Source organism: Somniosus microcephalus, chromosome 10, assembly GCF_052327205.1.
Source record: "Somniosus microcephalus isolate GS21.2 chromosome 10, FLI_Smic_1.0, whole genome shotgun sequence".
Taxonomy (NCBI): domain Eukaryota; kingdom Metazoa; phylum Chordata; class Chondrichthyes; order Squaliformes; family Somniosidae; genus Somniosus; species Somniosus microcephalus.
Window position 1 is genome coordinate 154,942,552 of NC_140996.1, and position 26,740 is coordinate 154,969,291.

General features: G+C 41.8%; 1 protein-coding gene across 3 annotated transcripts in view; it reads right to left on the reverse strand.

Annotated features, from left to right (window-relative positions):
• The window catches only part of uxs1 (UDP-glucuronate decarboxylase 1), a 144,006-nt gene that overhangs the window by 9,877 nt on the left and 107,389 nt on the right, over positions 1 to 26,740 (reverse strand). For all 3 annotated transcript variants that reach the window (XM_085999002.1, XM_085999004.1, XM_085999003.1), the window contains exons 11-13: positions 9,377 to 9,420; positions 5,923 to 5,983; positions 1,718 to 1,775 (exon numbers count right to left, since the gene is read on the reverse strand). In XM_085999002.1, the coding sequence (XP_085855128.1) occupies positions 1,718 to 1,775; positions 5,923 to 5,983; positions 9,377 to 9,420 (163 nt within the window). The remainder of the gene's footprint in view (positions 1 to 1,717; positions 1,776 to 5,922; positions 5,984 to 9,376; positions 9,421 to 26,740) is intronic.

Genomic DNA, 26,740 nt, shown 5'->3' on the forward strand with positions numbered 1-26,740 from the left:
CTGACACTGGGGGGTAGATTTCCCCGAACCTGTCGGGAAGGCGGCGGGGCTTTCCCTTTCGGGTTTTAGACCCGCCTACTTCGACGCCTGGCCAATCCGCGCGATTTTCCCTTGATTGACCTTGTTGAGCCCGCCCAGCGGGCTCAGCAGGACAATTAAGGGCCACCCGGCAACAGGTGACATCACAGATTGATATTTCATCTGTCAAGAGTTCTTGACAGATGAAATATCAGTGTTTCACAGCTGTTTGAAGCTGTGAAACACTTACACTCTGAGTTCTAACATGAGTCCTTCTGCACAGACTCAGTTAGAACTCTCACCGGCACTCAAAGCTGAAGGCTGTCACTTTTGACAGATCGCAGCCATTCAGCTTTAAGTTCCGGGTGAGTGATGGACTCCCGACGGCTACAGGAAGAAAGGCTGTTAAGGTAAGTAAAAGTTCTTTACACACTTTAGACACACCAAACACACTTACCTTTACACTCATGTACCCATCACTCACCCGAGCACCGACATCGCGACCCCTCCAACTCCTTCAACCCGACGGCCCGCCTGCTCTAACCTGGCGTGGTTTGGAGCTGTCGGGAAAACCACATGAAATCCCTCAAAATAGGGATTAGGCTAAAAACTGCCTGTTAACTACTTGTTAACAGGCAGTTAATTGGCACTAATCCCTTCCCGCCTGGTTTCGGCGGGTCCCAGTGCGGGGTGGATACCCTCCGCCCCTGAAACTTACGTGGTGCGGGGTTTTGGGCAGGATGGTGTCGGGACCCCCAAATTCGGGATTTCCCCCCCCCCCCCCCCCCCACGCCTGAAACCCCGCCCGATGGCTCCACGAAAATCTAGCCCTGGGAGCTCAAAATAGAGAAGTATACAAGCATAAAATGTAAATACTTTTCTAAGTATAAGAAAAAGGATGTAATGGTAAGGTGGGAACACTAAAATATTTAGATATGACAATAGTAGAAGATAAGGAAATGTCAGAACCGTTAAGTGAACATTTCACTTCGGTTTTCATAGCAGAAAAAAATAAGACAGTATGTATCAGAGAAACATGAGCAATTAGTGAAGTGGAGGAACTTACAGGCATCAATACAAACAGAAAAACTGCAATGGATAAACTAATGGGATTGAAGCCACACAAATTTCCAAACCCAAAAGAAAGAAGTAAGTAAGTTGGGGGTGCATTAGTTGCAATTTTCGAAAGTTCACTACAGGAAACTTTCGTTTATCCAGAGGTTAAATGTCCAGAAAGCTCTATCTACCGGCAAAATTCAGGAGTCGGTTCAGATAATTTTTTTTATTTTCGTTGCTTCTTTTCTCCAGTCCTGGCTCTGCACGCGTCTCTGTAGCTAAGCAACAGCTTCAGCTAGACGCTTGCAAGCTGCGCCGACTGTTTTGAAGCTGTTGCTAAGCAACAGGGTTTGTTGCTTCACACTGAGCTCCGTATGTTTTAAACATTAGCGCTGGTTTCTGCGGCAGTTTTGATCTAACGGCACCACCTCGGTCCCGTCGGTGCCGGATAGCAGAAAGTTTCCTGTATATTTGAGGATAGAACTAGATTGGAAGGCAGAAAATGTTACATCATTATTCAAAAGAAGGAAGTAGGTTTGATGGGCCAAATGGCCTACTCCTGTTCCTATAAAAGTATTTAATTCCCCAGGACTGACATCCCTTCCCTTTCCAGTTTACTAAAATACGTAAAAGAAAATCTTACCAACAAGGCCCCGAATTAATTTGGCAAATTCTAGAATAGTGTGTTCTTCTGGGTTTCCCTGTGAAAAGTAAATAGTTTGCATTAAACAGAATGGATACATTTAAAAAAGTTTAGGCACAAGTGGTGATTTAGATGAAAATTTACACTTGCTACAATTTCAAAATTTGACACAACTGGGTTTGTGGTTTTAACTACTTTGTGAATATACTCCTGAAAATATTTACATTACACAAGTATTTAAAATCTTTCTAGGGTAAGTATGAATTCATATTGACTATTGTATTTTGAAGCCCTGATCACACATTTCTATACACATATAATTCTCCAGTGGTGCTGCTCTCAGTAAGTCACGGGATGCACTATTTACATGAATAGGAACATTACACCATGTAAAATACAATGCATTATTGTGCAATTAAAATGTACATTGGGAAGACCAAAATGTACAATGAACCCAGGAAGACCAAAGCCATCACTTTTGGCCACTGCCATAAACATTCCTTGCTACAGACCCATCCCCCTCCACAGTTATTTGCTCAGGCTGTGTACAACCTTAATATTACGTTTGACGCAAGAGTCGAGCTTCAAATCCAACTTCATATCTAATCACCAAGTCTACTTACTTCCACCTTCACAACAATCGCCAGCTTCTCATCTTTATTGCTGCCAAAATCCTCATTTTAAAATTTCTGAATGTTAGCAACATCACTTCCATCACAAATTTGTTTCATGCATTAATTCCCAAATACACCAATTACCTTTCTGTACCAGAGGTCACTTAAATCAAGACCATATTGAATAGATTTAAAATAAAAAGGGTACAACAACTTAGATTTATATAATGTCTTTAAATGTTAAAAAAAGTCCCAAGGCACTTCATGGAGACATAATCAGCTAGAAATTGATGCTGAACCAAACAAGGAGATAAAAGGAGGGGTGATCAAAAGCTTGGTCAAGGAGGGGGTTTTAAGGAAGGTCGTAAAGGAGCAGAGGGAGGTGGAGAGGTGTAAGGGTCTAGTGAGCGGAATTTTGGAGTATAAGACCTAGGTGGCTGATGACAGACACCTATGACGAGGTGAAGAGATGGAGGATGCACAAGAGGCCAGAGTCAGATGAATACAGTGTTCTGGGGAAGTGGTGGGGGGCTGGTAGGAGGTTACAGAGATAGGGAGGGTAGCACTACTTTTGGAAAGTAGAAGGATTACTACTGAAATATCTAAGTTGGGGAAGGAAACAATTAGATAATTTTGTTTAGAATCATTTTTTAACAGCGGACAGAAGCAGTTCAGTTCATTGAATCTATACTGGCTTTCTGAAAAAGCTGACCAATTAGTCCTATTCCACTGCCCTTTCCCATTTTTCAAAGTTACCCTTTTAAAAGCTATTGCGAATTCTGCTTTCACAATCATTTCTGATGAGGCATTCCAAGTCTTATTAACCCTATGTGCAAAAGAAAAATCCCCTAGCCCTTCTCTCCATTCTTAATGAATTCTACTTTATATCCTCTAGTACTGATTCACTGACCAGTGAAAATAGTTTTTCCTATTTATCTTATCAAAATTCTTCATAATTTTAAACACCTGTATCAGATCTCCTTGTAACCACCTTTGCTCTAAGGCCTAGTTGCTCTAGTCTCTTCTCATAAGAAAAGCCTCTCATCCCTTGCTGAGGCTTTTGTGTACCCTCTCCATGGTCTTGACATTCTTTCAAAAGCGTCCAAAACTGGCCACATACTAACTGCAACCTAATCAATTTTTTGTACAAGTTCTGCTTTTGTACTCAATATCCTTATTTATAAAACCTAGGATCACATATGCATTTTGTTTAAAAAGAATTATAAGTTACTTTATCAACTTGTCCTCTCACTTTTAAATATCTGTGCATCTGAACCCTTAAGTCTCTCTGCTCCTCTACTCCTTTGAAAGTTTTACTATGTAGTGCATATTTCTCTCCATCTTGTACCTCCCAAAATGCATGACATCACATTTCTCTGCATTAAATTTCATCTGACTTCCATCAGCCCAATCTAATAACCTACCTATGTCCTCCTGTTATTTCCTCAAAGAACTCAATTTGTCAAACACAGCTTACCCTTTACAGATCATTAACTTCATCCTGTATTTTGGCCTCCAGAAGCTTACCCACGAACAATATTAGATTGACTGACCCATATTAACCCATTTTCTCCTTTTTTGAACAGGGGTGTTACATTGGCAACCCTCCAGTACTTTATCACCACTCCATATCCAAGGATGTTTGAACGACTGGTTAGAGCCTACTATAACCTCTCTGACATACCTCAGCATTCTCGGATGCATACCATCAGGGCCAGGTACCTTTCCACTTTGCTTTCTACCATTTTTATTATTTCCCTTACCTATAGTTATCCTCACCTCCTCCTTTTGTATCCTTTCATTCCCACTACCGCACACTTCTGTGAAAACCAAGACAAATATTCATCGAGTATCTCTGCCGATCTTTCATTCTCCAGAAAGATTTATTTTTCATCTCTAATCGACACTACCGGTGTGTCCATTTGGTGGCCTTCACGCAATGTTAGGTCCGACCCCACTGTAATCAATTGATCATGTAACTTTATGCTTACAGCACTGCCTACAAGTGCAATACTATTAGAAGCTTGAGACCACTCAGTTTTTAACATATTGGCCCAGAACGGCAGCATTCCGCCTTTGAAACTGACCACAACTTCGGGATTTGGCACAAAATCCTGAAGATGCGGTCTGTCACTGACAGCTCCGAAACAGGCTGTGCTGTCCCCCCCCAGAGCCGGCAATCTGTGTAATCGCCCAGATCAGGGAGACAGTCGAAAACTTAGGCTCTTTCGCAGTGAGTACGTTGATAAATTCAAAACTTAAAGTTAAACCCAAGGGGATTAGGTGTAACTGGGGTTTTAACAGCGTATTGACTGCTAAACAAAGGTTATGTGTATTCTGAGGAAGAGTGTTTGAAGACCAGGACCTCAAACCCGGCACCAAGCTCATGGTCTACAGAGCAGTAGTGATACCCGCCCTCCCGTATGCCTCAGGGACATGGACCATGTACAGCAGGCATCTCAAAGCACTGGATAGGTACCACCAACACTGCCTCCGCAAGATCCTGCAAATTCATTGGCAAGATAGGCGCACCGTCAGTGTTCTCACTCAGGCCAACATCCCCAGCATCGAAGCTTTGACCACGCTCAAACAGCTCCGATGGACGGGTCACCTCGTCTGCATGCCTGATACGAGACTCCCAAAACAAGTGCTCTACTTGGAGCTCTGACACGGCAAGAGAGCCCCAGGTGGGCAGAGGAAACGCTTCAAGGACACCCTCAAAGCCTCCTTGAAAAAGTGCAACATCCCCACCGACACCTGGGAATCCCTGTCCCAAGGCTGCACAAAGTGGAGGAGAAACATCTGGGAAGGCGCTGAACACCTCAAGTCTCTTTGCCGGGAGCAAGTGGAAGCCAATCGCAAACAGCGGAAGGAGCGCACATCAACCCAAGCACCCCACCCACCCGCCCCCTCAGCCATCTGTGACAGAAACTGTAGGTCCCGCATTGGACTCATCAGTCACCTGAGAACTCATTTTTAATGTGGAAGCAAGTCATTCTCGGTTTTGAGGGGCTGCCTAAGAAGATGGGCCCGGAAAACAAATTAATTTTGTGCAGTGTGAAATTTGTCCATTTTAATAAAAATTTAAATTTTTAAAGAAACTTGTAAAAAAAAAATATATTTTTGAAGTTTATCCATCTTTATTTCAGGTTTGCATTTCCCCATGCGAGAGCCCCAATCTTTGTTTTGCTCTAACATTTTTAATAAGTTAGAATTTTAAGAGCTTACTCACTTCCTTGTTCCGAGAATTGTCTGAGAATTCTGCGTTTTGATTGGCTACTTAGACAGCCTGTTGACGTCACAGCAGTTCGCACAAGGGGATCCCCACTATACTTTGTTGATTTGAATTGAATGTCGGAAAACAGTTCTCGACACGTGGCTCGCGAGATCTTTGTGCGAAGCTTACTTCAGGGCCATCGGCGAACGCCTTCGCTTCGCCGCTGACTGCAAATTCCGGGCCATTATAGATTGATTACAAAACTTCTAATCAAGCTATTATTCAGGTTTACATTTATAATAATACCAAATATACATCTGATTTTAAATGAACAGTTGGAACAGGGATTGCTAGAACATAGAAAGTTTACATACCACATTCACAGGACTGCTGACATTACTGTTCATCAAAACCACTAATCCATTCACAAGGTCACTGCAGAGAAAATTAAAATATTAAAATGAACGTGCACTGCACTTTCATATGTGGTCTATGTTAACGATCTAAAAATCTGCAGTATTATCTTTCAGTACAAAAATATATTTAAGTTTAACATGAAAATGAAACTATGTAAATTTAAGATCATACAAGACAAGAGGCTACCTAAGAAATTCAACACTTTCCATAACTTCTCAATTCTATGTAAACATCTTCTGACTTGTTGACTATTTAGTGTGACAAAGGTAGTTGAATACTTCAAAAATACAGGAATAAAATACTTTTCTAGTATATTTGAACCACTGCTTTCAGTTAACATTTCACAGGAATTTCCAGGTTTTATTAAAAAGGTAAATCCAGATGACATTTTCAATATTACAAAAATATTCCCACACTTATTCACTTAGTCTCGTTTACTGATCAATATGTATTATGTAACCTATCCTTTAGCAACATACTGTCTTAATTGCCACACTTACTTCCTGTAAAACTTCCCGATCACTGTCAGTAACACTTATTATCAGTATAAAACAGCAAATCCTTTGGCTCACCATGAGCAATGCCACAGGAGATCTGCTCATTATATATCTATGATATGTTATGGTAGAATGGTCACAATGTTCTATTTCAAAATGCACTGAATATTTGCATGGTAATTTGATCTTATATATAATCCTATTTAAAAAGAACATTTATCTGCAATACCTCTCAAACACGTGTGTGGCACTGTGATAGGGGTTTTCAATGTTACGGTATACTAACATTAGCAAAGCTTAACACTTCATCTCAGGATTAAACCTACAGAAATTGGTGCCTGTTCAGAAATGAGGAATTCTCGCCAGTACAGGTACTCCCTTTTTAAAAAAAACTGGGGCTACTTCAAGCTTGAAACACACTTTGGGCCTTTCTTAAAAAAAAAAAAATCAGGGTTTATTAAAAGTAATACAGGGTAAAATCAGTAGCTGTGCAGTTTTTATAATATTGGAATTTCTTAATGTTAGAAAAATTAGGGGCTCCTCATCCACACACTCCACGAGGAACTTTTACAACACTCGCCCCCTCCTGCTGATGGAGTTATTCAACTCTCCCCAGTTGGGGTAGGTAGATTCCTCCAACCCCACAAGTATTTTCCCAACCACCCAACTGAGGTACTTCCCCCGCTCCCCCAACTTTCCTCCCCCCACTGAGGAACATCTCCAAACCTCACCAGTGAGGCATTTTCCTCACCACACAAGCTAATTTTCCAAACTCCCCCTTCTGAGATATTTTTCCAAACCTCCACAACACTGAGATACTCTTTACCCCCAGTCCCCTCCTCCAATCTCCCTCTCAGCACCCACCCCTCTTTTCCCCATTCTATGGTGTCATCACCCCTCCCCTCTTCCTCCCTATCCATACCTCTCCCTCTCTACACCTCCCCCTCTTCCCTACAGTTCTACCTCTCTAGTCTACAGCTCTTGTCTCCAGCTCATCCCACACCTCTGCCACAAAAGAATATAGACAACATCAGAACATGGTCATTTTTTCCTCTCCCAAACAGACTTTTTTTTTTGAAATACACAATATAAATTTTACCTCAGTAAAAGTTTTTGAAATTTGTCCTCTTGTTTAAGTTATTTGAAGAAAAGCTACTGAGCAGAAAGTACTAGAAGCTGAAGAATAAATTCCATCAGCTGTCTGAATGGTATGGATGCATCCTGGAAAATTACATACAAAATACGTGCTCAGAATGCACAATATAAATTCAGCTCAGTCACAGCTCTGGGCAAAAAAAAAATCAAGTTCAAGCCCAGGCTTTTTGGAGAGGACGAGGCCTACAAGCAAAAAATTTAGTGCAGGCATTAAAGACCACAAAAAATACACTGGATAAATTTCATGATATTGTAAAGTATGTAATTGTTTGAATTTTCTACATCACTTATTATTTTGGACATTGGAAATTTCAGTTAAAAAAAAAATCAGATGATGAAAAAATTGTTTAGAAAACATAGAATAATTTGTGGGAACCTGTGGTTATATTGTACAATCACAATAATGAATTTACATTGGCAAAACCCATGATAAATGTGGCCGTAGGAATTTATAATGAGAAAAAAAACGACAGTGACACAAAAATGTAACAAGATGTCAAATTGTACAAGAAGGGCACATGGATGTAAGATTTTAATACATCTACTGTATGTTAAAAAAATGGTGAGTGGTCTCCAGATTCTAGTGGTACTGCAGCAGTAGGTGGTGCTGTAAACAATGTTGAAAACAATGGGAAGCCCCCCCAGCCTCAAACGGAACCCTGAGTAACCGTAATGGCCTTTAGGAGAGCAGCAAAATCAAAGTGCAGCCATAAAGTAGCGACCAAGCCCACAATCCCCCTCTCCACTAAGGAAAAAATATCCAGCCAACAACCCTCCCTTACTGCTACTGACAACAGATGTTTGGCAACCTGTATTGTGCCATATTGCTAATGTCACTTGCTCCCCCATCGCTTCAACGGAAAGCCTGTGATCGCAGGAGGATTACTTCTCTGCATTGAATTGGACATTACTAGTGCTCTCGCAGAAATGAGTACTCCCCTACCCCCGCAGTTAACTTTAGTATCGGGACTTACTGAAACTTCCTTTAGTGCAAAATTGAGGCCTGGGAGGGGCATTTGATTTGTTCACACTATCCCTCCTTTCATTGAGAACAAATGAGTGGCTAAGAACATGGATGTGCTTCCCCAAATCTCTCCACTTGGAGGACCATTGACCCCTCCCCCTGCTTTGATAATATTTTGGAACCCGAGCCTGCTAAGAGTTTTCCAGTCTTTCCTGTTTTTCAGTCTTTCCTTCCCTCTTTCCATCTCTTCCCCCACCTGGATCTAAGTATCCCCCTGTTCCTTTAACCCTTCTTGACCTAAATACTGTATACATAGAAACATAGAAGATAGGAGTAGGCCATTCGGCCCTTCGAGCCTGCTCCGCCATTCAATGAGATCATGGCTGATCATCCAAATTCAGTACCCTGTCCCTGCCTTCTCCCCATATCCCTTGATCCCTTTAGCCTTAAGAAATATATCCAACTCTTTTTTGAATATATTTAATGAACTGGCCTCCACCGCCCTCTGTGGCAGAGAATTCCACAGGTTCACCACTCTCTGGGTGAAGAAATTCCTCCTCATTTCAGTCCTAAATGGCTTACCCCTTATCCTTAGACTATGACCCCTGGTTCTGGACTCCCCAGTCTTGACTTCTTGTGTACAACTCCATGGGAGATTGACATACACACACATTTGGTAAAATAGGTTTCATATATTGTCTAGGCTGATATAGAGCATGACAAAATCTGTTTATGAAATTAAAAGAGATAGGTGTGTGCGTATAGAACATATCCTGGGAGTAACACATATCTTACCTTACATATTGGAAAGATCTAGTCTGACTTCCTGAACCATAAACCTGTGAAGACAGAGAAAAAAAATTAAGTAAATTTGTAAAGCAACCATTTAAAAAAAAAATAGCACACCCATAAATTGTGAAGTACAGTAACCTGAGGTATTTTACCAGCCAATAAGAATTCAGAAAATGTGTTACTGCACTGCCATACAAAAACCAGCCTTGGAACAATATTATCCTAGCACTTATGTTATAGCTGAGTTATGAGGAAAGATTGCCCACTTTACTCTCTGGAGCAGAGGAGGATGAGGGAGGCTTGATAAGTGGTCTTTAAGATTAAAAATTTTTTATTTTTATTTTTTTTATAACAGATTAGAGAAATTAGATCCAGGAAAGTTTGTGTCTGGTACAGGAGTTGAGGACTAGGGAACACAGTTTAAAGTGTCGAAGGAAAATGGGAAATTTAGGCAAATAAAAGGGCAATGGACCAGGTAAGGCCTCACAGCGTCGGCGGGAATCTCGAGCGGCAGAGCGGGGCTATAAAAGTCCCAGAGACCAGGTAAGGCCTCACAGTCTGGGAACTCGGAGGGAAGGAGAGAGGTAAAAAGTAATCCAAGTGTGACGTCACCAGAAGCGGGTAAGTGATTGGTTGGTAAGTATTTCTCCCTTTTTAAGCTTAAATCTCTGGTTTATAGTTTCTAAGGTGTGATATTCATCATCTAGAATCGGGGCAGAGGGTATTTAAGAATAATATTAATAAATTTAATTAATTACATAGAATGGGAGATCAGGTGATGTGTTGCTGCTGCAATACGTGGGAGCTGGTGAACACCATTGATGCTCACAGTGATCACATTTGCAGTAAGTGTTGGCTGCTCGAGGAATTCCGGCTCCGTGTTGAAGAGCTGGAGTCCGAGCTTCAAACACTGAGACACATCAGGGAGGGGGAGAGTTACCTGGACTCTGCGTATCACGAGGTAGTCACACCAATTAGATTAATTAATTCAGATGTAGTCCGTGGCCAGGGTCAGGATGGTGTGACTATGAATGAGGCAGGTACGGGGATCCAGGAGGTAGTGTTGGAGGAGCCGCAGCCCTTGCACTTGTCCAACAGGTTCAAGGCTCTTACTCCCTGTGAGGATGGGAACAGGGACTGCGGGGAGGATGAGCAACCTGACCACAGCACCGTGGAGCAGGGGGCCATTCAAGTGGGGGGAGTTAAAAGAAATGTTGTAGTGGTAGGGGATAGTATCGTTAGGGGGATAGAGAGTTCTTTGCAGCCGAGAGCGAGAGTCCCGAAGGCTGTGTTGCCTGCCTGGTGCCAGGGTTAAGGACATCTCCTCCGGACTGGAGAGAAACTTGGAGTGGGAGGGGGAGGATCCAGTTGTTGTGGTCCATGTTGGTACCAATGACATAGATAGGACAAGGAAGGAGGTTCTGCTGAGGGAGTTTGAGCAGCTAGGAGCCAAATTAAAAAGCAGAACCACAAGGGTAATAATCTCTGGATTATTACCTGAGCCACGAGCGAATTTGGCTAGGACAAATAAAATTAGAGAGTTAAATGCGCGGCTCAAAGACTGGTGTAGGAGAAATGGGTTTTGCTTCCTGGGACACTGGCACCAGTACTGGGGCAGGAGGGAGCTGTTCCGTTGGGACGGGCTTCACTTGGCCAGTGCTGGGACCAGAGTCCTGGCGGATCATATAACTAGGGCTGTAGAGAGGGCTTTAAACTAACTAGTGGGGGGGAGGTTCCTAGAGAGCAAATAATAAAAATGACAACAGAGAAGGTCATAGACTTAGGTAGCAGTGGGGAAATTAAAAACCAGAGCGTGTCAGGAAGGGGCAGAAGGTATGGAGTAAAACGTAAAGTAATAAAAAGGGCAAAAGCAGGAACTAAGTGTCACAAAACATATTTGAAAGTTCTCTATCTGAATGCACGTAGCATTCGTAACAAAATAGACGAGTTAATGGCACAAATAACTACATATGGGTATGATCTTGTGGCCATTACAGAAACATGGCTGCAGGGTGACAATGCCTGGGAATTAAACATACCAGGTTATTTAACGATCAGGAAGGACAGGCAGGAAGGAAGGGGAGGTGGGGTGGCTATGTTAATAAAGGAAGAAATCACTGTAATACAGAGAAATGATATTGGGTCAAAAGATCAGGATAATGAAACAGTTTGGGTGGAGGTAAGGAATAATAAGGGGGAAAAAACACTAGTGGGCGTAGTCTATAGGCCTCCGAACAGTGGCAACTCTGTTGGACGGAGTATCAATCAGGAAATAGTTGAGGCTTGTAATAAGGGAACATCTATAATTATGGGGGATTTTAACTATCATATTAATTGGACAAATCAAATTGGGCAGGGCTGCCTTCAGGATGAGTTCATTGAGTGTATTAGGGATGGGTTTCTTGAGCAGTATGTAACTGAACCGACCAGGGGGCAAACAACCTTAGATCTGGTCCTGTGTAACGAGACAGGATTAATTAAAAATGTCCTAGTAAAGGATCCCCTTGGAATGAGTGACCATAACATGGTTGAATTCCATATTCAATTAGAGGGTGAGAAGGTTGGATCTCAAACAAGCGTGCTAAGCTTGAATAAAGGAGACTATGAAGGTATGAGAGTGGAATTGAGTAGAGTGGATTGGGAAAATAGATTAAAGGGTAAGACGATACATGGTCAGTGGTGTACATTTAAGGAGTTATTTTACAACTTCCAAAAATATATTCCACTGAGAAGAAAAGGGTGTAAAAGAAAAGACAGCCATCCGTGGCTAAGTAAAGAAATTAAGGATAGTATTCGACTAAAAACAAGGGCATATAAGGTAGCCAAATCTAGTGGGAGGATAGAGGATTGGGAAAACTTTAAAAGACAGCAAAAAATAACAAAAAGATTGGTTAAGAAAGGGAAGATAGATTATGAAAGTAAATTAGCAAAAAATATAAAAACAGATAGTAAGAGTTTTTATAGTTATATAAAAAGAAAAAGGGTGGCTAAAGTAAATGTTGGTCCCTTAGAGGATGAGACCGGGAAATTAATGGTGGGAAATATGGAGATGGCAAAAACACTGAATGAATATTTTACATCAGTCTTTACAGTAGAAGACACTAAGAATATCCCAACACTGGACAAACAGGGGGCTAAAGGGGGGGGGGGGGAGGAGCTAAACACGATCAAAATCACTAAGGAAGTGGTACTCGGTAAAATAATGGGACTCAAGGCGGATAAATCACCTGGACCTGATGGCTTACATCCTAGGGTCTTGAGGGAAGTGGCAGTAGGGATCGTGAATGCATTGGTAATAATTTTCCAAAACTCCCTGGACTCGGCAAAGGTCCCGGCAGACTGGAAAACTGCTAATGTAACACCCTTATTTAAAAAGGGCAGTAGACAGAAGGCTGGAAACTATAGACCGGTTAGCCTAACATCTGTGGTAGGTAAAATTTTGGAGTCCATTATTAAGGAGACAGTAACAGGACATTTGGATAATCATAATTTAATAGGACAAAGTCAGCATGGTTTTATGAAGGGGAAGTCATGTTTGACAAATTTGCTGGAGTTCTTTGAGGAAGTAACGTATAGGGTGGATAAAGGGGAACCAGTGGGCGTAGTGTATTTAGACTTCCAAAAGGCATTTGACAAGGTGCCACACAAAAGATTATTGCTTAAGATAAAAAATCACAGGATTGGGGGTAATATTCTGGCATGGATAGAGGATTGGCTATCTAACAGAAGGCAGAGAGTTGGGATAAATGGTTCATTCTCAGACTGGCAATCAGTAACTAGTGGTGTTCCGCAGGGGTCAGTGCTGGGTCCCCAACTCTTTACAATCTTTATTAACGATTTGGAGGAGGGGACCGAGTGTAACATATCAAAGTTTGCAGATGATACCAAGATGGGAGGGAAAGTAGTGAGTGAGGAGGACATAAAAAACCTGCAAGGGGACATCGACAGGCTAAGTAAGTGGGCAGAGATTTGGCAGATGGAATACAATACTGGAAAGTGTGAGGTTATGCACTTTGGCAGGAAAAATCGTAGAGCAAGTTATTATCTTAAATGGCAAGAAACTGGAAAGTACTGAAGTACAAAGGGATCTGGGGGTCCTGGTGCACGAAACTCAAAAGGTTAGTATGCAGGTGCAGCAAGTGATTAAGAAGGCCAATGGAATGTTGGCTTTCATTGCTAGGGGGATAGAATATAAAAATAGGGAGGTATTGCTTCAGTTGTACAAGGTATTGGTGAGACCGCACCTGGAATACTGCGTACAGTTTTGGTGTCCATACTTAAGAAAGGACATACTTGCTCTCGAGTCAGTACAAAGAAGGTTCACTCGGTTAATCCCGGGGATGAGGGGATGGACATATGAGGAGAGGTTGAGTAGATTGGGACTCTACTCATTGGAGTTCAGAAGAATGAGAGGCGATCTTATTGAAACATAAGATTGTGAAGGGGTTGGATCGGGTGGATGCGGGGAAGATGTTCCCGATGATGGGTGAAACTAGAACTAGGGGGCATAGTCTTAGAATAAGGGGCTGCTCTTTCAAAACTGAGATGAGGAGGAACTACTTCACTCAGAGGGTGGTAGGTCCATGGAATATGCTGCCCCAAAAAGCTGTAGAAGCTACATCATTACATAAATTTAAAACAGAAATAGACAGTTTCCTAGAAGCAAAGGGAATTAAGGGTTATGGGGAGCGGGCAGGAATTTGGACACGAGTCTAGGTTCGGATCGGTCATGGCCCTGTGGGTAGCGGAGCGGGCCCAGGGGCCGTGTAGCCTGATCCTGCTCCTATTTCGTGCGTCTAATTCTGTTAGATTCAGGAGATGGTTCTGCGATAGTGGATTGGCGGTTAGGATCAGATCAGCCATGATCTTATTGAATGGCGGAGCAGGCTCGAGGGGCCGATTGGCCTACTCCTGCTCCTATTTCTTATGTTCTTATGTAGCAAGGATTACCAGCAGATACAAGAACAAAAAAAACATGAAAGGGTTTAAAAAAGGACTGGATGAATTTGTGTTAGTAAAAGTGTTTCATGGCCATTAGTTCCAGGATCAGGTAAGGAAACTGATGGAGATTTGGAAGGACAAAGATATTTTCCTGCACAAAATGTTACAGGAAACTTTTGTTTAAGCGGAGGTTAAATGTCCGGAAAGCTCTATCTACCGGCAAAATTCAGGAGCCGTTTCCTATAAGCTTTTTTACTTCTCGTTGCTTTTTTTTTTCCAGTCAGGCTCTGCAAGGTCTAGCTGAAGCTGTTGCTTAGCTACAGAGACGCTTTTAAGCAGTGGTCGACTGTTTTGAAGCTGTTGCTAAGCAACAGGGTTTGTTGATTCACACGGAGCTCAAAAGCTCCATATGTTTTAACATTAGCGCTGGTTTCTACGGCACTTTTGATGTTACGGCACCAGCTCGGTCCCGTCAGTGCCGGATACCAGAAAGTTTCCTGTACTATGTAACTTTCAATAAACATTTGAACTTATAAAATAAAGACCAAAACCTGTGAACATGGTTGGCTGAATGGCAGGGAAATGGGAGTGAACAGATTTCAATATTTTCCATCAACGGACTTTAAATAGTGCCCCCTGCACATATCAATTTACAGGCTCCAACAAGCTTAAAATGTCTTTCAAACTTCTATAATTGGTCCCAAAGCCATCAGATTAAATCTGGGTGTATCTAAATCTTTAACTTTCTGTTATATCTTATATACTAGATATTTGAATCTATATCAGAACCATGGAAATTACAGCACAGGAGGCCACCATTAGGTACATCACAATTGTGCTAGCTCTTTGACGAGCTATCCGCTTTCATTTCTCTACCCTTTTGCCGTATCCTTTTATATTCTTCCTTCTCAGATACTTATCAGATTCCCTTTTAAATGATGTGATTGGTCTTTGCCTCAATAGCCACTCATGGTAAAGCATTCCATATTCTAACAATTCTGTGAAACAAATTGATCAAACTTCCCTCTTCATTCTTTTAGGTAATCCTGAGTTTATTCCCTTTTGTTCCCAATAAGTCAACAATGTAAACAATCTTTCATTATTTATTCTCTCAAAACCTCAGAATTTTGAAAATCTCTATTAGCTCCTTTCTTAATATTCTGTTTTCCGAAGAGGAAAACATTATGAGCCCTTCAGAACAATAACTTTTCATTTCTAATTAATTCTAATGAATTCAAAAATGAGAATGCACGGAATTGGGAGTTTGCCTTTTGACTTGGGTTGGAAATTAGTTGGAAGATAGGAGAGGGGGGATAAAGGGTATGTATTGGCAGGATGTGACAAGTGGTGTCCCTCAGGGATCTGTTCTGAAGCTTCAACTTTTCACCATATTTATTAATGACTTGGATGAAGGAATAGAGAGTTGTATATCCAAGTTTGCAGATGAAACTACATTAGGAGGAACAGTAAGTAGTATAGATGGGAGGAGTAAGTTGCAAGGGGACATAAACCGATCAAGTGAGTGGGCAAAATTATGATAGATGGAGTTCAATGTGGGCAAGTGTGAGGTCATCCACTTTGGACCCAAGAAAGATAAATCAGAGTATTTTCTAAATGGTGAGAAACTAGGAGCTGTAGAGGTGCAAAGAGATTTGGGGTCCAAGTAAACAAACACTTAAAGCTAGCAGACTGGTACAAACAGAAACCAAAAAGGCTAATGGAATGTTGGCCTTTATCTCAAGGGGTTGGATTACAAAAGGGAGGAAGTGATGCTTCAGTTGTATCTTCTTCTTCTTAGGCAGTCCCTTGGAACTGAGGATGACTTGCTTCCACATTAAAAATGAGTTCTCAGGTGACTGATGAGTCCAATGTGGGACCTACAGTCTCTGTCACAGGTGGGGCAGACGGTGGTTGAAGGGGCGGGTGGGTGGGGTGCTTGGGTTGACGTGCGCTCCTTGCGCTTGGCTTCCGCTTGCTCCCGGCGAAGAGACTCGAGGTGTTCGGCGCCTTCCCGATGCTTCTCCTCCACTTTGTGCGGTCTTGGGCCAGGGATTCCCAGGTGTCGATGGGGATGTTACACTTTTTCAAAGAGGCTTTGAGTTGTATACAGCCTTGCTCAGGCCCCATCTTAAGTACTGTGTTCAGTTTGGGCACTGTGCCTCAGAAAGGAGATATTGGTCTTGGAGAGGGTGCAGTACAGATTCACCAGAAGGATACTGGGGCTTAAAGGGTTAAATTAAATTCTGGTCTGGTCTGCAACTTCAATAACTGTTATTCAGACAAAAATTCTCTGTAATTTGAAGAAATGCTGCACATTCCCAGCGTGCGAGACGTAGTCAGCAGGTGAATTTTCCATTTGTTTGCAAGTTTACAAGACAAATAAGAACACACAGAATATAGGTTTGTAATAATAAGGCAAAACAAAATGTAGATTTTTATGCTCATTTGCTACTAATTTCATATAAGTCACTCTCAACATGACAATTCACGTGTAAAAATCTATAAATTACCAATGCCTGGGAGAGCAGATCCTGTTTCTCCCACCCACCACCAAGAACAGTCAAACCCTTGTGAACAGAATCAGCAATTTTAGCCTCTCTCCAGCACCATTTCTCAAAGGACCAAGTTGGTAAAAGGATGAGCCATTCATAACAAGCCCATACAGCAGGAACCATTGACCAGACAGGGTTAGTCTAGAGTGGGTAACCACAGAGGAACTGGTCCTCTACCCAGAGATGTATCAGGAAGAGAACAGTCTGTCTTCCATGTGACAACAGCACTGGGGCCTATCAATGTTTGGTCAGGAGGATGATCCCATCTTCTCCATGCCTATCTGGTACAGCCTGGAGCCTGACTCATACATGGATTTCTGAACTGACCATCACCTTGTGCATTGAGAGCATGAAATCAAGGATGTGGTATTGCAGACTGCTCAGATGATTTCAATTGCCTCTGCCTGCTGTGACCAATCAGGCAGTTTTCAAAATATTCGAGTTTCCTGTGCTCCAGTGCATTGATGCTGCCCCATCAATCAATGTGGGTGGGTGCTATGCACTGAAGGAAGTGTTGGATCCTTACTTAGTTCTAATGATATCCTGACTTAAGATTAATGTTGGTGATGCTAGTGTTTATTGACTGATTTCAACTATTTTCACAGGTTTTGGATCCTTGTTTTGACATAATGTGGCATCAATTTAAACTGGCACTCTAGTGGTTACCCCACCCCTTTCCCTCCAACAGTGCATGTGACCACCCCAGAGGTTACAACCCACAAGTTGAGAACCATTGGTCTATTACTGTAACCTTGATGGAAATTCTGAATCAGATTGACTGGCGAGCAATTACATAGGATAATACAGCACAGAAACAGGCCATTCGGCCCAACCAGTCCATGTTGGTGTTTATGCTCCACTCGCGCCTCCTTCCCTTCTTTCCTCATCCAACTCTATCAGCATAACTGTCTATTCCCTTCTCCCTCATATGCTTATCTAGCCTCCCTTTAAATGTATCTGTACTGTTCACTTCAACCACTCCATATTCTCACCACTCTCTGGGTAAATAAGTTTCTTCTGAATTCCGTATTGGATTTCTTGGTGACTATCTTATATTGATGGCTTCTAGTTTTGCTCTTCCCCACAAGTGGAAACACTCTCTCTCGGTCTACTCTATCAAAACCTTTCATAATTTTAAAGACCCCTATTAGGTCACCCCTTCAACCTTCTCTTTGAGAGAAAAAGAGACCCAAGCCTGTTCATCCTTTCCTCATAGGTATAACCTCGCATTTATGGTATAATCCTTGTAAATCTTGTTTCACCCTCTCCAGTGCCTCTATATCCTTTCTATAATATGGCGACCAGAATTGTACGCAGTACTCCAAGTGTGCTCTAACCAAGGTTCGATACAAGTTTAGCATAACTTCTCTACTTTTCAATTCTCTACTATTCAATTCTAGCACAATAAACCAGAGTGCTTGGTTTGTTTTTTCTTATGGCATTATTACCCTGTGTCGCTACTTTTAGTGATTTGTGCTCAGAGGTCCCTTTGCTCTTCTACCCCATTTAGATTCTTATTTCCCAAGTAATGTGACCTTATTTTTCTTACTAAAATGTGATATCTCACATTTATTTGTGTTGAAATTAGTTTGCCAATTATATGCCCATTCTGCAAGTTTATTAAATGAGATAATATAACCATTATTACATGCCAATTGATACAAGTGCCAAAATAATGTTAGGTAGCAAAAACATATAACAACAAATATCATGCTTGTTAAAGTGGTGAGCAGCATAGCAAAGAAAAGCAATCATTTTAAATTCAAACATTTTAACATCCAAATATATTTTGATAAATATTTTGCTGGAGCTATTGCTGTAATTAATTTCAACAAGAACAAATCATACACTTGATAGCTTTTATATTTATGAATAAAGCACAAGTCTGAGGAGTACATCATGCTATCAGGAAAAGAGTTAGAGCCCTAATTAATCAGAGCCAAAAATAGGGTTTATTATTTTAAAATAGGTTGATAGGTAGACCTTTCAAACTCTTACAGTTGGTGATCGTTTAATATTTTAAAAATGGAAACTGTGGTAAATGCAAGTGATTGCTAGTGAATTAACTGATCTCTCTGAATACAGAAATCTTTAATCAAGTTATGCATTTTAAGATTTCCATTTACATTAGAATTTCAGTTACTTTGTCTCAATTTTCAAAATAACTAAGGATACAACAACATAGCAGTCTAGTTACAGATCAGGACAAGAAAGAATATTTTAGCATAGACAAATTTACAGAAAATACTGTTATCATATAAACTGCAACAGTAATGATACAGGTAGAATCTCCAACACTGTTGATGCCTCACAACTCTAATATCACATTAAAAGACGTTACTTAAATTTCCTAAATTGTAATAATGCAAAAGAAATAATTGGCAATTAGCCAGACTATTTACATACAATTTATATTCAGGATTTATGATAAATTAAAAAAATCAGTGCATTATGCTTTTCAAGCTTATGTGCCCACAATGCAAAAATACCACCCCAATATGTATATATGCAAACAATGTACCAAATCTTCCTGGAAAAATATTGGCGAGTTTACGACGTACACAGTTATTAATGCGCAAACCGGCTAGCAAGTTTAAAAGGAAGAAAAGATATGCCGTGAGTTGCGAATCTCCAGATCGATTTAAGTCGCTCCACTGTTTGCCTTGCACGAGTGGTAGCTCGCCCTTAGCCTCCCGGTTATTTTTAATAACTTGTTGGATTTGCACATTCATTCCCCATTAAACATGCCACAGAAAGTTAGGGCTCATAATTAACAGCATAAGTACCGTTTTAACAATGTGATAATTGTTAATGCAATTCCAATCAATCTCACTGGTCCAGAAAGAGAACAATTTAAACTGTTGAGTCTCATTTGTTGCATGTAGTAAATTATACTTGGAAATTTAAAAAAAGTTAACATTTTCTTACTTTTCCTTTGTCTTTTTTTTTCTCTTAGTCCAATCTTTCTTTCCCTTTCTTTATTTCTGTATCTGAATTGATTCTAATTCACCCTCTGTAATTCACCCTCCTTCTCCATTGTTCCTGTTTCTTTCTCAATCCTTGAATCTCATTGGTTAAGGAGATACATTGTTGGCCCCATCGTTCACTAAGGCCCCAGAAGCCCCGCTGCCTCTGTTATCAGCTCGCACTTCCAGGAAGTTATGCCGTAAATTATATTCGAGCTGAAGAGTGCAGGAAAAAGTCTAACGGTGCACACCACGAGATGCCTCGCTCTAGCAAGATTTGGAAGGCATTTGTGCATCCCAGGGTTAATTTGGAGGGTCTGCTTCCATTGCAAAGCCTCACTGGTGGCAAGCAGACATAAAAATAACAAAGCTATAACTTTGTAGCTTCATCACCACTGCTGTGCTTGCCAATGGCCAGGCCCAGTAATTGGGAGCAGACCCTCAAAATTAGTTCCCATGCTTACACACATTGGGGCAGAAATTCCGATCCCTACGGGTGTGTACTCACCCATAGAGACATCAGAAATGCTGGTTTCAGGCATGCATGGAAACCGGCATTTCCAATCTGTCAAGAAAGCTCTTGACAGATCCTCCGGCTGCGTTGGAGCAGGGCCTCTGCGGGTGGAGGGTTCCGTTTTTTGGAGACCCTCCGCCTGCAGAAAACACTTACAATTCTTGCGCCTGGTAAAAGCAGGCACAAGGCCTGCTTTTACCAGGATAAGAGTTGAAAAAAAGTTTAAAAAAAATTTCCACTGGTTTATCATTTAAAAATACTTTAAAGAAATGTAAGTTTATTTTTAGCCCCGTTAAAAACTTTAATTATTTTTTTCAAAAATTAACTATTTTAAACAAAAATTTAAATTTATGTAATTTCAAGTCATTTTACAAATGTGATGTTTTTAAAAAAAAATTATTTAAAGTTTTACTATGTTTTGGGGGTGATCTCTTCATATATTTGAGAGGTCTTCCTGTCAAATGTATGAATGGAGATTCCCTTCTCTGATTGGCTCCCCATGGCCGTGATCCCAGGGACGCTGCGAACTGTCTGCGCCTCTGGGATACGTGGGCCCTGTGCACCGGCAGTTTGGAGAGGCTCAGGAACGGAATGCTGCGCCTCTCGGGAGCCCTCCGGTCCAAGCGCAGATTTTTCCAGTTCGCAGCCCTCCGCCCGCGGGAGGCCTGCGAATTGAATTTCTGGGCCAATGGCCGCACAGTACCTTAGAGGAAACAGCTTGTGAGCAGCCTGAACGGTACCTTCCAGATTGTTCTGCACCCAGTGAACTCCAGAGTTTCTCCCAATGTCTCTTAATCTCTCCTGCTTTCTATCCTATCACTGACCTTCCCTTTTGTTCTTTCATTCCCTCCCCCTTTTCCCAGCCCCTAAACCTGCTTTCCATTTCCTGCTTTTTTCCAGTTCTGACGAAAGGTCATCGATCTGAAACGTTGACTCTGTTTTCTCTCCATGGATGCTGCCCTTGCCTGCTGAGTTTTTCCAGCGTTTTCTGTTGTTATTCCAGAGTTTCATTGTTGGCTCCTTCTTTTTCATCATTTGCATGCTAGCCCTCAGCAATGTTGCACCCTCCATTGATTTCTAATCGACATCAAGATCTTTTGTGACAAAACTGAAGCAATTTTCAGTTCCTGCAAACACCTATTCACTCCCGGCCTCCATTACATCCACCACCTCAGCTGACCTCTTAGGTCAAACCCGGAGGAGCAGACCATTGATGCACTGCTCCATCCTGAACTCAGTTTCCTCTCCCACATCAGATCCTCCGTAAACGTCAGCTCATCCAAAACGCTGCGGCCCATGTCTTGACTTGCAGTAAGTCCCATTCACCCATCACCCCTGAACTTGCTGATCTACATTGACTCCTGGTCTGGCAACGCCACAAATTCAAGTCCCTCCATGAAGTCGCCCCTCCCTAAGCCCTAAAATCAATGTTCCCCGTAATTTTTTTTGGGGTGCGCGGCCCCTTTAAGGGGCTGCGCAGCCAACATTGAAAAAGCCGGTTGCAGGCTGCGCGGGACCGGCAGAGAGCTGCGCAGATTAGAGGGAATGTTGCCCACAACCCTCCGATATCTCTGCGCTCCTCCAATTCTGGCCTCTTGCACATCCCTGATTTCTGTCACTCTACCACTGACGACTGTGCTTTCAGCTGCCTAGGCCCTAAGCTCTGGAATTCCCTCCCCGCCTCTCTACATCTCTCTCCTCCTTTAAGATGCTCCATAAAACCTACCTCTTCGACCAAGGTTTCAGTCACCTGTCCTAATATCTTTGTGGCTTGTTGTCAAATTTTGTTTTTGTTTAACACTCCTGTGAAGCACCTTGGGACGTTTTACTGTGTTAAAGGCGCTATATAAATGTAAGTTGCTGTTGTCACCAAGACGGCTTTCATACATCTCTGCAACATCGCCTGCCTCTGCCCCTCAGTCAATGAAACCTAATCCATGCTATTACCACCTTGTGGCTAGACTTCTACAATGCTCCTTTCCAGCCTCCCTATTTCCACCATTCATAAATTACAAATCATCCAGAATACAGCCTCCAGTGTCCTCAGCAAGCTCCCAGTGTTTAAAATGTTCATCCACACCTTCAAATACCCCTTGGCCCCACCATCCCTTCATCCATGATCTCTGCTAGCCCTGTCACGGCACCGACCCACCAGTCCTCCAACAGCTGACTGGCATTGCCTGACTTGCTATTTGCCTCCAACGTTTTCTGTTTTTGTTTCAGATTTCCAGCATCTGCAGTATTCTGCTTTTATAGCATATACTTCCTGTTCCCCACTCTCTCCACCTCATCATTGGAAGCTGCTCCTTCAACCATCTTGCCCCATCCTTTGGAACACCTTCCCTTAAAATCTCCTTTCTGCTTCAGGACCTTGCTCTCCTGATCCTTTTCCATTATTTTACACTCGCTATCCACTGCCTTGAAAAGTATTCTTAAGACATCACTCTGTGCATAATGAGTGTTATAAAAATTAAAGTTGTTATTGTTATTTATAAATATATTTGACTATTAGCTTTAAGCTGAGAGAGAGAGAGAGAGAAAGAAATAGAGCAAAAGAAAAAAAATTAAAATGGTACTTTCAAATACCCCAGGCAGCAAAAGAGATCACAGCTTTAGGGCTGTGGAGAGCAAATCAAGGACAGATGTCAGGAAGTATTTTACACAAAGATGATCAACAAACTGATTAGGTTGTCAAGAAGGATGGTTGGGCGAGGATACTGGACTCATTTAAGCAGCAGCTAGAAGATGTAATGGGAAGGTATGTTAGGTTGACATTCCAGAAGGATAGGATCAGCTCTGCTCACGAGGTGTTCAAATTTTCATATTAGAATAGGCGTGACATTTTTTGGGGTTGCATCCTTGTTCAGAAGTGCAAAAATTCATACAATCTTACCAAAATAAATATCAAAATTTGTAGTCCAATCCAAGCAAATAGCATGACAAAGCGTAAGTGGATTGATTCACATTGCAATTTTACATGTATTATCAAAAGGTTAACTCACTTATTAACTATTGATCTGGTGTAATAGGTTGGCCTTTCCTGAAGAATCTTATTAAATTAATGGCAACTCTGGGTAAATGCCACTGGAGGTAGCTGACCAGAAGGCACAGAAAAGGCTAGATTTAGACAGCTTTTGCCCTGTCCATATAATGATATGATCATGTTCTCAAACTTTTCTTTCTTTTTTGGTAATGGGGGAGAGCTGGATTGAAGGAAGGAATTACTTTTTCCTGACAGATGGGATGTTTTGGCACAGCCTCAGATAGCACTCATTATTCTATGTACACCCATCATCCAAGTACACATTGCAGTTTTCCAGGTTTAGGGCCCAAAGATGACAACATGAAATGCTGGGTACAAGTTTAAGAAGGACTAAGTCTGATTCTGATGCAATGTTGAACTTTTATCTTGAGGGGTGGGTGGAAAAAAAAAAGATTCATTCCATGATATCATGAAATATCGAGTGCACAGATATACATCCTGTTGGACATACGAGTGAGGTCAGGCTCCAAGTAAAATACTTGTTAAACAAATCTCTTGATGTTAGATAACCCACAGTGACAAGTTTTTGAACATGTCAGGATAATATAAATCAACAGTTTTGATACTCTGAGCAATCACCTTACATATGGGATGATGGGAGCAGGGTGTTAATAGTCTTACATGAATCTGTGAGGGCAGTTTAGAGAGAAGCAGGTCTGACAATCATGTTCCCTGAAACCAGTTCATACTATGCCCTGCTCGCTCCCTAGTTTTTGAGAAAACTCAGAAGTTGGCATATAAGTGACAAATATACAAGTAATATTTTTCTCCTTCAATGGATGGACAATTAATCTGAACTCATGGTTCTATATTTTGAACAAGAAAAATAGAAACTTTGTCATCTGCAACAAACTGGTCTATTTCAGGGCATCCGAATCACTAGACAATGTGGTCATCAATCTCCTAGTAGTAGCACAACTCATGCATTATACCAGGATCCTGATGAGATCTACCAGAATATTTTCTTGACTAACATGACTACTGAGCAATGAGATTGTATACTGGATTCTAGACCAATTTCAGATTTTCAGTGTATTCTTGCAGAGGATTGGCAACCTGGTCCAGGTTAGCTTGTTGAGAAACTTATACTGTCTGCCCAGAATAGTATTTACTGACAGAAAATAAACAGGTGAAAATGCTAGAAGCCTGGCCTATCGACACCATTTTGTGCTCAACAGGAACTAACCTCTGTTTACCATGTATCTCAAGTTGCCACCCCATCCAGTGGTGGGTTAAGCAGTAGTTGTAATCCAACATCCCGAGGACATTGTTGCTGACTTTCTATTACTGGAGTGTTAATAGGACACCTGGCTTTACTTGTATTAACATTGCTAGCAATTTAGTAAAGATACAATTCTCAATTTAATATAAACTCTTACTCTATTGTTTAAAAAAATCTACATCCTTTAAAAAAAAACTATGATAAATCTTTGTGCTACACAACAACGACCTAAGAAATATTCCCCTTTCCCATACTGTTCATGTTCTCTGCCTTTCCCTGTCACTAATGATTACAGATGATCAGTTATCTGAGGACAAGCAAACTGCACCTCCTAGTCACAAACCTGCACCTTCCTCAGGTAGGTAACCTCGGCCCAACCACATTCAGCTGCTCTGTCAGTGACCTTCTCTCCATTATAAAGTCAAGAGTGGGACTGGTGGATGACAGTTCTAGTGTCCAGCTACATTCATAATTTCTCTGATAATAAAGCAGCCCATGCCACCAGAGAGCAGGACCTGGGCAACATCCAGGCTTATGCTGACAAGTGGCAAGTAAACATTCGTGCCACATTGTTGCTAGGCAATGATGACTTTCTAAAAGGGTCAGACCGCCCCACCTGACCTATAATGGCAATATCACTGAAACCCCCACCATCATCATCTTGGGAGTCACTACCAAACAAAAGCTTAACTGGACCAGCGACATCAACACTATGGCTACAAGAGCAGGACAGATGCTAGATATTCCAACGAGTGGTTCACCTCCTGACCCTCAAAGCCTCCCCCACCATCTACAAGGCTCAAGTCAGGATTATAATAGAATACTCACCACTTGCCCGGATGGAAACAGCCGCAACAACGCCCAAGAAGCTCGACACCATCCAGGGCAGAGCAGTTGTTTGTTTGGCGCCCTTCCTGCTGGACTTAATATCCATCTCCTCCAACATCAGCACAATGTAGCTGCAATATGCACTGTCTACAGGATGCAGTGCAGCAACTTACCAAGCTTACACTGACAGCACCTCCCAGCCCCCACGATCTCGACCACAAAGAAGGGTAAGAGCAACAATATCATGGATCATCATCACCTCCAAGTCACACAATACTCTGACTTAGATGCGTATCCTTCTTATAGTCACTGGGTCAATATCTTGGAATATCCTACCTAATACCATCATGGAAGCACCATCACCATAAGGACTTGAGCAGTTCAAGGAGGCAACCCACCGCCATCTTCTCAGGGAAACCATGGATGGGTAATAAAAGTAGCCTCACAAGAGTCACCTACACCCTGAGAATAAATAAAAATAAATGCCTACTTAAGGAAACTGGGGAGCAATGATGGCCCACATTCCAAGAATGAATAAAAACTGCTCCTCCAATGATAATGTTTGAGGGTATAATACACCCCCCAGCACAATGATCTGCACATCAGTGCTTAAAATGTGCCAGAACAAATTGAGATAGTATTTTGGCCTCTTCACCATCTAGCCGATTGAATTGCCATATTAACGGAAGATGTGCAAATACAGCCATTTTTTTTCTCCATTGGTCATTTCCATTTCCATGATAGTTGCGAACGACTGGAGGGGTATGTGATCTGAGCATTTACAAGTCTTTTAGCATGTCTTGCAGTATTGTTAGTAGTCCAGCGTGTGTGTGACATGCATTTGCCTCAGCAGTACGCCGCTACTAACTGAGAGTTGGCCTCTGCTGTGGATAAATTTGCTTTATATACACAACAGGTTTGGGTTAGAGCTAACCGCGTGCATAGTTTTTGTGTTGTTCTAGCCCAGCACCTTTGGCTGTCTATCAGTGCTGTGAAACTGACCTCAGCGCCATGCTGGGAAACCACAGAAACAGAAAGGGGGTGGGGAAAGCTGCCAATGACACTTACCCGCCAGGTCTGATGATGCCTCAGTCCTGCTCCCCCAATGCTGCACGTGAGTTGGCACCTATGCCCACAGTATCAAATTTAACTTCCCTTGTCTGGAAGGTGCGGGAGACAGAGGGCTGAAAAAGAGAGGTGGCCACCTAGACAGCAAGTGGGAGAAAGGTGTGTTTATTTTTGAGTGGGCAGAACTTTCAGCAAACTGGATTATTCAACATGTTATTGTGGCAGTGCAGCAA